Source organism: Agelaius tricolor, unplaced genomic scaffold (assembly GCF_023055355.1).
Source record: "Agelaius tricolor isolate 1412-34295 unplaced genomic scaffold, bAgeTri1.0.p SCAF_1, whole genome shotgun sequence".
Taxonomy (NCBI): Eukaryota; Metazoa; Chordata; class Aves; order Passeriformes; family Icteridae; genus Agelaius; species Agelaius tricolor.
In genome coordinates, this window is record NW_027269261.1 from 92,566,491 (window position 1) to 92,582,192 (window position 15,702).

The 15,702-nt window shown below is 39.7% G+C and overlaps 1 protein-coding gene across 2 annotated transcripts in view; it reads left to right on the forward strand.

The window, feature by feature from the left end:
• The window catches only part of ME1 (malic enzyme 1), a 153,846-nt gene that overhangs the window by 132,340 nt on the left and 5,804 nt on the right, over nucleotides 1-15,702 (forward strand). For both annotated transcript variants that reach the window (XM_071443797.1, XM_071443803.1), the window contains exons 10-12: nucleotides 10,138-10,243; nucleotides 12,832-12,974; nucleotides 14,793-14,966. In XM_071443797.1, coding sequence (XP_071299898.1) covers nucleotides 10,138-10,243; nucleotides 12,832-12,974; nucleotides 14,793-14,966 — 423 coding nt within the window. The remainder of the gene's footprint in view (nucleotides 1-10,137; nucleotides 10,244-12,831; nucleotides 12,975-14,792; nucleotides 14,967-15,702) is intronic.

Genomic DNA, 15,702 nt, shown 5'->3' on the forward strand with positions numbered 1-15,702 from the left:
ATTGTTTTCTCCTTTCATCTACTTTCTGTAGAATTTCAACCAGTTCTAAGAAAAATAACCTGGGAACTGTTGTTGACCTGGCTGCAGTTTCCACCTTTTTCTTCTTTCCCCACCCTTAAAAGCTGCCACGAAGTCACTTATCAGGCTTTTGTTGCTGAATTTTTCCTTTGTGGCTTTTTAATTTTAGTTCAAGTGCAGCTGTGTTTTCATTCTCCTGTTAATTTTACTTTCCCCCCATGGGAACCATCTGTTTTTATTAAACCAAGCCTGATGACCAACTTTTCTGCTATGTTGTGGTGATAGAGCTGTGTTTGTTATACTGTCCATAGATGTGCTCCATAATTCCTTCTAGAGAATTTACAGTGTTGTAGATACCAGTTTGGGGCTGTTGTTTGGTCTTTTAAAGTTTGTTCAGAATGCTTTCACCTTTTGAAACTGTTTTCGAAAGGTGAGTGAGGAAGTTTTGCACATCATGTACTTAAAATTGTGTGACTTTTTCAAACTTACTGTCTTAAGTATCCCAGTGCATTCAAATGGAAATTTTAATGCTTAATTAAGAGACACTTTAAAGTTGGTTTTGCACTCTTGTGTACTTGAAGATTATACATAATCAGTTGGGACTCATCTTTAGTTCTGAATTTCTAAATTATCACACAATCACAGTCTGTCTGACGAATATATATTTACCTATATAAAGTGGGTAATGCCTCCCACATTCCATTCCCCTATTCTCAGTGTTCCCTTATTTTTCTTTCTGTTAATTCCACAGGTTACATAAATGTGTGATATGTGGTGAACACATTTTGAGTCTCCTTTAAAGCTGCCATAGTGTCATGTGTTGATAGTAGTCATGAAGTGTCATGTATTAGTAGCCAAGTCGTAGTCCATGACAGTAAATTCTTTTGTGTCAGCTGGGTGAGGAAAGGCAGAATATGAGAATGTTGGGATATTCATGAGGTTCACCGTTGTCTGAGCATTTCAGTAATGTGCTGCAGAGGCTTTTTATTGCTTTTTGTTTTGTTTTCTAAGGCAATACCAAGAACAGGTATTGTTCTTGGGTAGGGTGATAGGCAAGAGGGTTCTTGGAACTTCCTAGGAATATGATACAGTTAATAGGGCATTTTTAATATTTAAATGGACTTTAATATTTAAATCCCCCCACCCTCTGCCATGGATGGCTGCTCCTGTGCTGAGGATGGACAGGGAATGTTCCTGGGCTGCCAAACATGCTTCTCTTGCAGTGAAGTTTTTCTATAATTTGCAAGGCATTTTTGTACACACATTATCTCTAGTGCACAAAAGTTGTTCCTTTGCAGAGGGATGAATGTCATCCTTAATTTTAAAGAGTAAGTCACCATGGAGAAATGTTTCTTTGGACAGTTTTGCACTCTATTCTTTCTAGTTCAGCACAGTACTTACACAAGTAATACTTGTGTCTAGTTGAATGATTTGTATTCTAAATATCCATTAAATGTGTGATCTTAAACCCTGTATGACAAGCACAAGAATATTCACTGAAGTCTGATGGCTGAAGGCCTCAGAATATTGATCTTCTATATCAGAGGAAGACTGAAATAGAATTAACAATTTCTGTGGTCCTGATTAATTATAATGGAGGTAACCAAGTAAACCTGTAGATAATCACATAAAAGGATTTAATTTTTCATCCTCCTTCCCCCATTTCATTATCCCTGGCAATTTTATTTGCAAAAGATTCTCACAACCAATTAACTGGCATTGGATATGACCCTGATTAAAGTTCATGGTTTGGTCAAAGCTGGGTACATACATGGTTCAGTCTTTGCTTAGAGAATGATGGAAGAGAAAGGGGGACATTTGGAATAATACCAGAATTTCAGTGCCAGACTCATATAACAAGTGAAAGAATTTTCAGAGCTCCAAATGAAATATCATAATATCAAACTGAATCCCATCCAGACTGTCTGTTACTGATTAAAATAAAAAATCAATAATCATTCTTTTAAAAAGTTTCAATTTCATACTAGATGAATTTGATAATGTTTTTAACTTTTATAAACCACTGCCTGCCAGTTCTGCTAGCTTTTAATTATTTCTAGCTTTCTTTTTATCAACAGTCAATTATTCTGACACTTCTGTTCTTGATAAGTTCTTTTATGGCTGACGGCAACTGGCTGGGACTCTTTGAGCCAAAAAAATCATTTACATTTTAGCAAAGATGCAATGCCTTGAGTATCTCCAAGGAGCCACAATCACTCAAAGCAGTTTCTGCCTTATTTTACTCATGTACCATCCCAGCAAAGCAATCCTTGTTTGCTTCATCAGTTTTTCTGATGCCTGGGGAATTAATCTGTGCACTTAAATCTCGCATTTGTCATGTTCTATATCAAGTACAAGTTTTGCAAAAAGGAAACATTAATTTCTCTCTGAATGCTCGTGGCGTTACTCATGCTCAGTGAGTAATGCATGAAAACAAGTGAGGACAAGGCAAAAGGGTGATTGGTGGGGTGTTTCTCTAAAAGAGACACCACCAAAGCCCGTTGCCTTTGTTGGCACGTAACTCTTTGAGTCTGTGTGCATTAGATGTACTGGTGAGATGGGGACCTAATTTGAGCAGTTGATTATTTCTTTTGCTCGTGCTCTGTTACTGGAAATAATTATTAATTTGCTCCATTTTCTGCTGTTCTGTGGATTTGTGATTTGCTCTGGTTCTCAGATCTTATCTTCTTGAAATAATTGTCTTTATAAATTTTGTCCTGCCTGTTAACCTATTAACCTATTAACCATGGAAAGGGTACTTTATAAATTTTATAGAACTAAAACAGCCCTACTTTTCTAACAATGAGTTTTAACATCAACACCAGAATTGTATTTCTTAACCATAATTGTATGTTTTACTGCCATCTATTATGACATTGTCTCCTCAAAATCATGTGTCTTTTTCACACAATTGGCAACAAACTGTTTATTAGTTGTGTGCCCAAGTTGCCTGGTTTAGTTTTAATGTATTTTCTTCACCTTTAGGTGCTAGAGGATGGGCCTGACCAGGAGGCACTGTCACTTTACAGAATCTCAGTATGGGGTTTTGGGAGGACTTGCATGTCTCTAATTTTTGGTTCCTAAATGAGGTGGCACAGGGTGCCTATCACCTGCAGGCCCTTGGACTTCAATCAACCCCTGCCCAGTGAGTCCATATCCATGCCTCCACCCTTTTTATTTTGCATTTTTTGACTTGTACCTGATGCTGTCCTGCAGTTCTGGCTGTGGCAGCCTGGCTTGTCCCCTCCCAGCCTGCTCTCTGTGCCCCTCCTGTGTCACCTCTTTCATGATTCTGGGACGTCCCCATGGAGCTCTCCCTGTAGTCGCTGCTTGGAGTTCTCAACAGCCTTTAGACCAGGGATTTACTTGTGATGAAACAGATAAAAAAGCCACATAGAGACCATCTCCCAAAAGGGAGGTGCTTCACTACCTTCTCCTATGACTCCTAAGCATGGGGTTTTTTTCACAATTACTTTTTTGTTTGTTTGTATTTAAACTCTGCAGCAGGAATTCACAGGAAAAATGCAAGTAAAACCAAAACATTTGGAGTTGGAAATATGCAAGTTACTAATGGACTGCTTTGCTCCCTGGTCTACAGTTCTCATGTCTTTTGTGGTTCTCATGTCTTCAGCATTTAAGAACTTCAAATTATTTTATGAATTTATCTGTGTACTGATCTCTGAGCTCTTGTTTAAATAAGCCACAGTTGACACAGTGAAATGGAGGCAAGTGTTTATATAAATAGATTTGTGCTGCCCTGATTGTGAGACAGGCTGAGAGCCAGCAGTGCCTCGAATGTGGGACAGCGCAGTCGTCAGGGGGCTCTGCTCCTTCACAGCTGCCTCCCAGCTGATGGCAGGAGCAGCTCTGGGCAGCTCCCAGCCCTGCCCAGGACTGATGGCAGGAGCAGCTCTGGGCAGCTCCCAGCCCTTCCCGGGGCTGATGGCAGGAGCAGCTCTGGGCAGCTCCCAGCCCTTCCCAGGAGTGATGGTAGGAGCAGCTCTGGGCAGCTTCCAGCCCTGCCCAGGAGTGATGGCAGGAGCAGCTCTGGGCAGCTCCCAGCCCTGCCCAGGGCTGATGGCAGGAGGAGCTCTGGGCAGCTTCCAGCCCTTCCCAGGGCTGATGGCAGGAGGAGCTCTGGGCAGCTCCCAACCCTGCCCAGGAATGATGGCAGGAGCAGCTCTGGGCAGCTCCCAGCCCTGTCTCTCTGGCCTGGCTGGCACAGAGCTGCTCTGCTCTGCAGCCCCGGCTCCTGCAGCAGCCCCAGCTCCAAGAGGCTGTGGCATTAGGCTGCACATTGGTGGCATTTGTAAGGTTTGCCTCCCATTTTCTAATTTCCCATATAGATGTCTGCCGTGCAGTCTGGTCTCCTGTTTTTACAGCTGTTTTCTATGAAAATTCTCAGGGTTTTATTGATGGGTCATTGTTGTTTGTTATCTGAGCCTCAATTTGGCTATAATGTGATGATAAGAGTAACTTTCTGTGAAAACTGTGATGTACATTTGCTTGAAATCTGATCCCTGTTGATCAGACCCTTAAACTAAAAACTTCAGAACCCTCCCTGAAACTGCTCCCTTATGAACTGCTTTCATTTCAAATCCAAAATACAAACAATTTCTTCATAGAACTATTCACCACTGAGTCCTGTTACTTCCTTTTGCTCCTTGAATTGAAAGGTCTCGGTGTTCATGTGACTGTGTTTTGTAATAATAAAATATGATACCAACGACTCTGACCCATTAAGGAGAGACATTTTAGGATTGCCACCATCTTTCATACATAATGTCACAGAGAATGCTGCCATTGTTTCTTTATCTCTGTACTTCATCTGCTGATTTAACACAGTCCACCTTTGTAATTCATTTGCTAATAAAAATTTAGTTCATATTACTTTCCATCTCAGATACCACAGTAACTTCTAATATCTGTTTTCAGGCTGTTTTGTTCTCTTTTGTTCAAATCCAAAATAACCCAAAGGTTTCTTGGTACAGAATGATACTCTGATAGAAGCAGCACTTTCCCACTAAGTAATTTCTGCAATTTTTATTTTGAGTTTTTGGACTTGAGAATTATTAATCTTTGTGAGTGTTATTAATATTCTCAACCTTTAGTACTCTAGTGAAAGTATATTGTGTAGTTTATTCAGGCAGTCTGATTATCCATTAGAAATACTATGATTTTCTTCATGGTACATTAGTTTTTAGTAGTTTTTTTGGTTGCTTGTGTTTATTTTCTGGATTTTTTTTTTCCCAAGTCAAGCAAACTTACTAAAATGGCCCCAGAAAATTACTTATTCTAAAAAAGATAAGAAAAACATATAAGATTATAGCATTTTAAATTATAAGGAAATAACCTTGGTGCTTTTTTTATTTCTTTCTTTGGATGATGAATACATTTGGCAAGTAAAAGCAAGAAGAATATATAGCCTCTTTTTCTCACTTGGCCTTCTTCTTTTTTCTGTTGAAGGAGTTTATGAGTTTGTGTCTTCCCTTCTAAATAGCTGCACAGATATCACATTAAATCTCTTGGTTCATCTGTGGATTTCAGTGTGAAAGACTTTCTGTTTGGATTTGGGTAGTGTCCCTTGATGCAGGAGTGAGGCATGTATCTTTATGTACATCTACATATGCTATACATAATAGAAAACATAATGCACCTTTAAGGCAGCTGATGCCTGGCCTGGAGGAGTCTTTGTACAGCTATTCAAACAGCAGTGCAATAACATCCTTTGGTAGCAGCTCCTGCAAAAAAATCTGTCCAAAACTCTCTCCCTGTGTGGTAAGCACTGAGGTGCTTCAGTGAAACAGTGAGACTGTACAGAGGTTTGGTGTACTGCAAAGGTCTTTAAACTGCTGGTTTTTCTGAGCCCTTTTCATTGACTGAAGGAATTGTTAATGATGCTGAAAGAGCAAGACAGTGGACTTAGAAGACATATCTGAATGTGACTGAAGATGATGTTTCTACATAAAAGACTCAGAGCTTCTTACACAGAACCCTCAGAGCTCATTCAAACTCTTCAAAATATTGTGTATTTTACATTTTTTCCTATTAGGAGAAGAAAGGAAATACCAGTAAGTTCTGTGCCATGTTAGTGTTTTAGGATTATGGAGATGCAAGCAGACCAGAGCAGTTTCTGATTTATGCTGCTTTGTGTGGATCCTTTACTGCTCATTTCCCAGCAGCCACAGTACAAAAGCTGGCTAAGCCAGGGCTGGAAATGGACATGTCAGAAGACGTGCTGTGTGTATCTGGAAGATGTTTTAGTCAGAGCAGCTCAGCACTGACAGGTCCAGCCACTTCACACCACTCCAGTGTCAGGAAGGAGACAAGACAGCAAACCACACAAATCCAGAATTGAGACATCTGCATTTTGGCTCCATCCTATTCTTTCTGCTGGCTGACAAAAGCTCTGTGATTTCTTATTCCAGCTATAGGCATTCAGGGATGGATGTCTGGAAGCTTGTACTAAATGGATTGGCAACCCCTTATTTTAAGGAAGATACACAAAACTGAATTGTTTATTCCTTCTTGCTTGTCCTGTTGGCAGGGCACAGAGGAAAACTAGTCATGGTCCTGCTGCTGCCTTTCTGCTTGGTGGAAAGCAGAACTTTAAAATTTATCAGTTTGTGGAGAAAAAAATACTGTCTAAAGGACTGGCCTCTAAACTATTGAAGTTATGTAATCAGCTAGCTGGTCTTGATATCTTGGATGTAGAACTTAGGGAGGTGTTATGTAGCTCCTTCAGGATCACTGAATTAACAAGGAAGATACATTTCTGACACCTCTCTTATGAGGAAAGGCTGAGACACTTGGGATTGTTCAGCCTGGAGAACAGAAGGCCCCAGGAGACCTTCTATCAGCCTTCCAGTACCTAAAGGGGCCTATAAGAAAGCTGGAGAGGGACTTTTTACAAGGGCAGGGACAGATAGGACAAGGGATTTCATCTTTAAATTGAAAGAGGGTCAGTTCATATTAAAAATATAGAAGAAATTTTTTTATAGTGAAGGTGGTGACACACTGGAACAGGTTGCCCAAAGAAATTGTGGATTCCCCATCCCTGGAAGTGTTCAAAACTAGGTTGGATGGGGCTTTGAGCAACCTGGACTAGCAGAAGGTGTCTGTGCCTACAGCAGGCTGGGTGGAAGGAGATAATCCTTAAGGTCTCTTCCAACCCAAACCATTCTAGGATTCTAATTTATTTTAAAATATAAATACTAAAAAACAAAAACAAACAAAAAAAACCCAACTCAACCATATAATTTCTTTTATAAGCATTTTCCAAGCACAAATGTCTATGCACATAGCTGTTGTTATTTTTGCTAAGCCACATAATATTTCATTCTTAGTTAATATGCTGGAAAAATATGTACTTGGAGACATGATCTGTGTTGACTAATAGGATCAAACTAATTCAGACCAAAGCTGAATAAATAAGTAAATATTAAATTTTTTTGGGTTTTAACTTGCATTGAGTTTTTTGTTTGTTTGTTTGTTTGAGTATAATTTTTTTAGAATGGTAGAATATCATGTGTGAAATTAAGAGCAGATAGAAATTAGGGTAAGGCAGAAGTGTATCTGACCTGAGCTGACCCATCTGTCTAGCACTAGTCTCAGACCTAGTAGCCTGAAAAACATTGCAGTGGATCACATCCTTGCTGTTTGAGCACTCCTTTGTATCCAATTAAATGAGAGATCATTGTCAATGTCAGGACTTTGAATCCCTGGTGTTTCATCAGTAAGTGTTTTAACACCTACTCAAAAGCCAGTCAAGTGTAAAACTGTATAAAAAAGAAAGTCTGCTTCATGAAGGATTTTGGTTCTTTGTTTTGACTGAAATTGAAAATGAAAGAATAGCAAGATTTTTATCCACTAAGATGTCAGCCGGATCTCTTGGCTGTTACCTACTGCAGAAAAAATCAAAGGTCACCTTTCCTGAGCAACCTGTCCAGATCTGCAGATCCTGGAGTGGCTCAGAACTGCCAGCCTGCCACAGCCTGAAGAGTGAGCTGCTCACAGCCCTTGCAGGTGATGTTTTTTTTCCTTGGTAGCCCAAGGCAGTCTCCTAGAGGTTTTAAGGTCAGATGCAAAACTGGCCTCCTCAGCAGCACCATGATGAACCATCAAGGAACCATCTCAGGAAGCAGCCTGGGACTGGATGGTGGCCCAGGGCACTCACTCCTTGCTCCCCAGCACCAAGCATTTAAATTCCAACCAATCAGCAGATTAGAATGAGAAGTGGCTTTTATTAAAGTATTTTTAATTAATCCTAGTGACAAGCTCTTGGTCTGGAAGTCATAAATGTTGAGGTTTCTTCTTTGCTGACAAAAAAGAAAACTTCTTATTTTTCCCTGAAAAAGTTAAGGAAAATTCCTGCTTTAAAATGAGATGGGTCCAAAGTGTGTGTGCAGACTGTTGGGGACATCTGCTGGGATGCTGGGAAATGGCAGGCTGCAAAATGCATACTGTGGTGCAATGATTCAGGCACGAACATGCCAAAAATGATTAATACTGCAGCATTCCCTCAAGGCTGACAATTCCACATTGTATCCACAAAGGAAATCAAGTGCCCCTAGCTCAGTATTTCTGTGCTGATCACTCTAGGAGAACACTTAAGACCTGCATATCCCTTCCAGATATAAAAGTGTGTAGAGAAAAGAGAAATCTCTGGAAATGCCCTGTAATCATGAGTAAGCCAAAAGAAGCAGGCACGCTGTGGGGCAGAGCAGCTCAGTCAGCCCTGACCACATGACAGCTTCCTGTGGCACCCTTGGGATGGAAGCACTTTTCCTTGCAATGGAAATGAGAAACAGCCAAGATCTTCTTCTGCCCACCAGCTCTGGCAGTGGTAGAGCCAGGACCAGCAGAGGAGCTTTGGGGATGGGACTGGCACGGCCACATGCTGCCACACTGCAGAATTGTGGTCTGAAATGAAGCATCAGCTTGCTCAGTTTTGTTAGAAGGGCTAATTGTGGCTTATGTCTGATGGAGTATGCATGCCTAAATTGAGCCAAAATTTTCAAATTTATAGACTTTGGTGGAATAATGGAATGAATTCTGTTCCAATACTTCTGTGTAGCCTTAATAATCTTGTTTAAGGAAACCTTCATTTTACCAGTTGTGAAAGGTGTGGCCAGGGAGATGATACATATCTGTTCTGGCTATTTGGTCAAAATTATATTCAGCATTCAATTTTCCTCATGTACTTCTCTATATATCTGTTTAATCTGCATGTTTCTGTCTGAAATTGAAAGATGTTTAAAGGGCTGGAACCATCTTCTAGACTTGTGTTTGAAAAGTGTCTTTGCAGTGATATTTCCTGCAGGTCTGAGACTAAAACAAGGGATGGTTGGTGTGCTCATTTCAAACTTTTCTGCTGACATTTTCAGATGTCTGTGTACAGACAAAGCTCTGCATATTTAGACAACTAACAGCATTTGCACAAATTCTGGCCCATTCTCACCCTGCACTCCATGTTACACTGAGTTCAAACCCATTTTGCAGCCCAAGTCAATGTCAGTGATATTCTATAGCCCTTTCTCCTGCATCTATCATATTCTGTTTGGAAACCTTGTTGGGCATTGGTGGGTGGAAATTGCCAGTAGAGATCAGAGCAAAAGTTTTTTCACAGCTGAGTCAATTTTGCTAATGCAGAAATGGTGCACCACACATCTGGTTGGAATTATTTTTATATTCCATCCTTAATAATGAATTACTTAAATATGAAAAATGTGAAGAAAAATGTATGCTCCACTATAGTCTAAATACTCACACCATATAGTCTCCATACTTTCAGGCAAGAGCAAAGTTGTAAAAGCTAGGAGAATTTTTTTTTTGTTTTGCTAAGTTACAAATCTTCTATAATTGCTCAAGTAGATTTTAATACTGTGGTGTTCTACAGCTATTTTTGATTTAAAGTAAAATTACTGAATTTATTGACTGCTTAGACAAATAGATCAGTCCTACATTATCCTAAGCATATTAGCTGTACACAGTGTAACTTCATTTGATATGATAGATGCAAAAATAGAAATGAAAATAGAATATGTTAAACCAGATATATAAACAGGATATTAGGTTCCATTAAACTTAAATTTATTTTTCTTGTTGTTCTGTATGCAGGGCCGTGCCTCATTAACACATGAGAAACAGCGTTTTGCCCACGAACATCGTGAAATGAAAAATCTAGAAGATATTGTTAAAGATATAAAACCGTCCGTGCTAATAGGTAATTTCTTTGACTTTAAGGCAATGACCTTATTCTTTGTTGAAAAGAAAAAATGGGGATGTGGCTTTGTCTGAAGAGAAGATCAAGTTCCTCTGAACAGAGTTTACCTTTGTGTGTTTTCAGAAAACACTGGGTGCATAATGGACTCTATTAAGCAACTGAACAAATAGTAACTATCCAAGCAAGTAACACTGCTTTCATTCTGATGCATCCATTTCACAGGGGAAAGAATCTGACTGGGTTTAAACATCTGATGGAGGACCTTACTACCTTCCTAAATTATTTCTGGTGTAATGTGGAAGATGTAATACAATACAAATAACTTAGAGTGAGAAAACTGAGCTAAGCTCATGTAAAGCTATGCAAATACAAGGGTGCTGTATGAGTCTTCTTTTTGATCACATTTAAGTCCTTAGCCAGCAGTCTTTTTTGCAGACCAAAATGCAGATTTTACAATACCTTTTCTTTTGTAAAAGCTGAAGGACTGTGATCTCAATAAAGGATTGCTCAGCTCTCTATACTTTGGTTATTGTATTTCAGTGACAGTTTCAGGACTGAACTGCAAGTACTCTTGGTCTTTTTTTTAAATAAGTAAGACTTGAAGATTAATCTATCTGGCTAGTAAACTCATTCATCAGGTGCTAGAAAACTGAAATGCCACAGTGATAATTGTCCTACATTTTAACAGCTACCTTTATGACTATGCCTGCACCACATGGTCCTTGTTCAGTAAAATCCACTTTTACTAGTGGTCATCAGTGAGGTAAATGAAGTGTTTCTTTTCCTGTGCTGCATGAAGATATGACTGGAAGAGGAGACCAAGTAGTCCAGAGAATTTACTTAGTATATTCTAAGGCTGAAAAAGCTAGAGGGACAGAAGAGTAGAATGAAGGAATATTTATCCAGATAAAGGTGTGTGGATGCTTAGGGAAGATTTGCTGCCATGAAATATGGGTTTTACTGTGGGTAATTTTTATGTATAAAGCTATGTGACTCTCCCTCAAGGTTACTTTCTCTTATCAATTCTGTATAATGAAGTCTCTTCCATCAGAAACAGCAATAGAAACTAATATTGGGGATTTTTGGTTTGAGTGACCAGACATTCAGTATGTTCCCTGGAGTACCAGGAGTCATGGGGAAATACATTGATAGCCCTCCTCCCACTGTTTTACTTAGCTCTGTCTGAGCAAATCCTTATACACATTTCATTGCCTGCAATGGCTCAAGGAAAAGCCTTAATTTAGATAAGCATCCCTGTCCATTCATAGAAGGTCAAGTACAGAGAGCTCAGAGTTGCAAAAAATAATAGTATGTAACAGATGATATCATGCTCCATGTGGAATCAGTCAGAAAATACTCTGAGATGCCTTAAAGAAATGTTTGTCCTGAAGCACAATCTTAGAGCCAGTTCTGGGCAGTGAGGGCCCCTTTCATCTCCCCCCAAGGACCTGATGTTCTCCTCAGGCAAATCCCAAGCTGTCCTTTCAGACTGGGCACTGTCAAGATGCTCATTTGAGCATCAGTGATGAGATGTTACAGTACTGACCTGAGAAAGGCTCAAGTTCCAGGCTTTCCTCTCCCAGCCTGGGTTTTAATCCATTTCCACTCCCCAGGAGAGGAAAAACAAGCTGTTTTCCCTGATTTTGAAACTCAGATGCTGTGTGGAATGCAGAATGGGGTGTCAGGCACTGGGGTCTGTGAGGACCAAGGAGGCTACCCTCTCTCTGAGCCAGGTGAGAGAGGCCTCCAGTAAAATAAAGTAGTTTTACTCCAAGATCTGTTTATCTGTTTATTTTCACTGAAGGTGTGGATATCCTTGAATCCCCAGCTCTTGTAGATTATTCAGAAATACAGGAGTACTTGGCATCTCAAAACCATCACACACCCCCCTCTTTCTTTGTGAATTGTCTGAGGTCCAAGATCTAAGTTCTGGCTGCAAGTCTGCAATGCAGCAGAGTGCAGCCTAAGTTAGATGATTTCATCCTGCAAGAGTGGCATTCAGTTCCTATGAATAGCAGTTATAAGTGTGGACAGTACAGGGAATAGAAAAGCATCTACAGTGCAATGAAAAGGGATGTATTAAAGAAATTGCTGCCATCAGGGAAGGCCTAGACTCAAAATTATTATTTGTCAGCTCAGCTCAGATGTAGAAGGCAGAGACTTTACTCATCATGTCAGAAAAATCTGAAATCTGACACACTGGATTTGGGACAAACTATCCAGTCTGTTGCACTGAATTTTAGGACCCAGAGCTGCATCTATCTAGTCCATACTGGACTTAGCTGCAGGTTAGATGATAACATTTTAATCTTACACAAAGGGCCTGAGGAAAGGGAAAGGAGAAATTCACCAGATCATACAGGGGCAAATAGGTTGTGCCTTATGCTAGGGATAATACAGAAGTTTCACTATTGCAAAGTCTTTTATACAAAACTTTATTCCAGCTACATTTTAGGAAAAAGGTTGAACTCCATTTTAAAGAGGGAGAAAGAGAGAAAGGAGCTTTGTTCTTTAACAAGTGACATGCTTGTCATACCTTGAACTAATTTAATTTGTCTATTTGTTATATGTGTATTTTTCTTCTTTAGGAGTTGCTGCAATTGGTGGTGCTTTTACTCCACAAATTCTTAAGGATATGGCTGCTCTAAACAAACATCCTATAATTTTTGCTCTCAGTAATCCCACCAGCAAAGCAGAATGTACTGCAGAGCAGTGCTACAAATACACAGAGGTGAGCAAAGATTAACATCTTTCCAGTATAAGTCATGAAAAGTCTGAAATTAAATTTTAAAAGAGAGGAGGACAGAGGGTGGAGCGGCAGGTACTAATCATGTCTCTGTACATAGATAAAATGAGTTAAATAATTTAAAAGATTTTTCAGATTTTATCAAGACAATTTCATTGAATTCACTGCATGCTTGCACTCTTGTAAAAACATTTCATAGCTTTTATTGGTGTAGGCAACACTCATAATCTTTTATAACCAAAGCATCAGTCACCATCAATCACTAGAGCATTATGAACTGTATCATTTTGTGTAATATATACACACAGTGGCATGCTTTTCATTTGAGATTTCATAAATACTCTTTTGGGTAAGAAAATATTTCAATACATGAAAAAGAATCTTTAAAATCATTCTATTAAGAACTGGGGTAATTGATTCTTCTTACAAAGTTTCCCGTTACATAAATGTCGGTAAAAATTAAGAGAACTGTGCTTGCTTATTTATTATAGAAGTACTGATAAACACATTATCCTGTAATTCAGCCTAGAATTTCAAATGTATATGTGTTTCATAGTGGGTGTATTTGGATTTCTTGTCAAATACAGGGCATTTTGAATGACAGTTTCTCAGTGTTTAAAAGACAAATTTAGCATGTCCATTCTCCACAGCTTGGATGTAATTACAGCACAGTGCAGGAGCCAGGGAAGCAATCTACATGAAGGGTTGGTTGTAGTGGGTAACCACAAGTGGTAAACAGAGCAAAAGACACTCTGAAGTATTTGATTTGTCACCAAAACATATAATAAGCAGGCCAGGATTATAGTGCATGACACCAAACAAAACAGAATATTCTTCTGAAGAGCTGAATAGCAACAGTGGCCTATTTTGAAATGCACTATAATGCATTTCAGTTTCCAGTTCTCTAAAACAGACAGGGATATTTCTGATACAAAGTGCCTCTGAAGTATTTAACAGTGATATTTATCACTTTAGCAGTGCTAGCATAAATAAAGGCTGGCTTTTCTTCTCCCCCTAAATTCAGTGTTTAAATTTGAGGGTGCTCCCTCCCTAGAGAGCAGGAGCCAGGGACCTTTGGGCTGCAGGCACCAGCCCTATGCAGTGCCACTCCCACATGAACTGCACCCTAAGCTGAGTTAGAGGCAGATCTCATGTCCTCAGGACAAGTGTTATGGTGTAACCTGTACCCATATAGCTGAATTCCCTTAATTCCCCCAAGCAGGCTGGCTCTTCCCTACTGCCTACCTGCACCAGTCTGGGCTCTGCCAGCCACAGTCCTGCCTGGTATTACCCAGAAACCTGCTGGGAAACATGCTAATGGTTTATCAGTACTGGCAGGTGCCAGAGTTGGTGCCTTCACCCTGCTCAGTGTGTTACAAAGAGGCGACCCCCAAGGTCCTGGCAGAGGAGGAAAAAAGCCCAGTAGCATCACCTGTTGCTACCATAGCAGTATTGCCCACTTAGGGTTTTACAACTCTGTACTTCCCATGGAGCTTCTTCTGGCATGGATGCACAAAGTGAATAATGACTGCTGGCTTCAGTTTCCCTCCTTCTAAATGGTACAGATCAGGTCAGACAGCCACAGAGAATCACCAGTGATCTCCAGGATCTGCATCCTGATGTTCTTGAGACATATTCAGGCAAACAGCTCTAACACCCTCTCAGAGGACGTGCTAAATAGATTCAACCCAGCTTTCACATTATTTAAATGGATATTTATTGATGGATATTTAAAAGGATGTGAGAAATATTTCAACAGCAATCTCTCAATTAATGTGCTTTCTTTTTCTTCTTACAATTTAGGGACGTGGGATTTTTGCCAGTGGAAGTCCTTTTGATCCTGTCACTCTTCCAAGTGGACAAACTCTGTATCCTGGACAGGGTAACAATTCCTATGTGTTCCCAGGAGTTGCCCTTGGTGTTATTGCCTGTGGAATGAGACATATTGATGAGAATGTATTCCTCTTGACTGCTGAGGTACTGTATTCAAAATTATTTAAATTCATTAATTTAGTGACTTAGTATTAATGAGCAATTAAACAGAAAGAGCTAAACTTTACAATGGGGAAAATACTGCTTTTTGTGTAAGGTCTTTATTTTATAAATTGTATTTGGACAAGTAATTTTAAAGAGTTAACACTTGCCCTAGGGACACCTGACATAAACTATACCTTCTGTTGGGAAGGATAAAAAAGAAAGATTTCAGTACAGTGTTACCACAGGTAAATGCACACATGTACAGTTTGCATGCACAGGCACATAGGTTTGATTGTAGATTGAAAGGAATTATTATTATTGATGCTAGTAGCTTTGGGGTGACTCATGTGAATCTTTTGCTTACAAAATTGCTTGAATTATGAAACAATTTAAAAAAAGAGGGAAAAAAAGCTGCACCAGTTAGCAGATGTGTGAATGCATTATTCAGCTCCTGCAGCTTCTCTAAGTAATATTTCCTTCCAGATTCTTGTTCCTTCTGTGCTCTTCATGGTTTAAAGGGAAGAAAGTGGTCCTTGGCTCTCCCTCAAGGGCAGCTGATAGGCAGTGTGATCCTATGATAGCCAGTGTGATCCTATGTCATACAGAGCTTTCTTAAGGAGTGGGCACTTGCATGCTGTCCTTGTTGGACTTTTAGAGGTTTTTTGAGGTGCATGCTGTGGCATCTTTAAAGGAGTTTGCTAACAGCCTGCCTTCTATAAGAAAGACATGCACAATT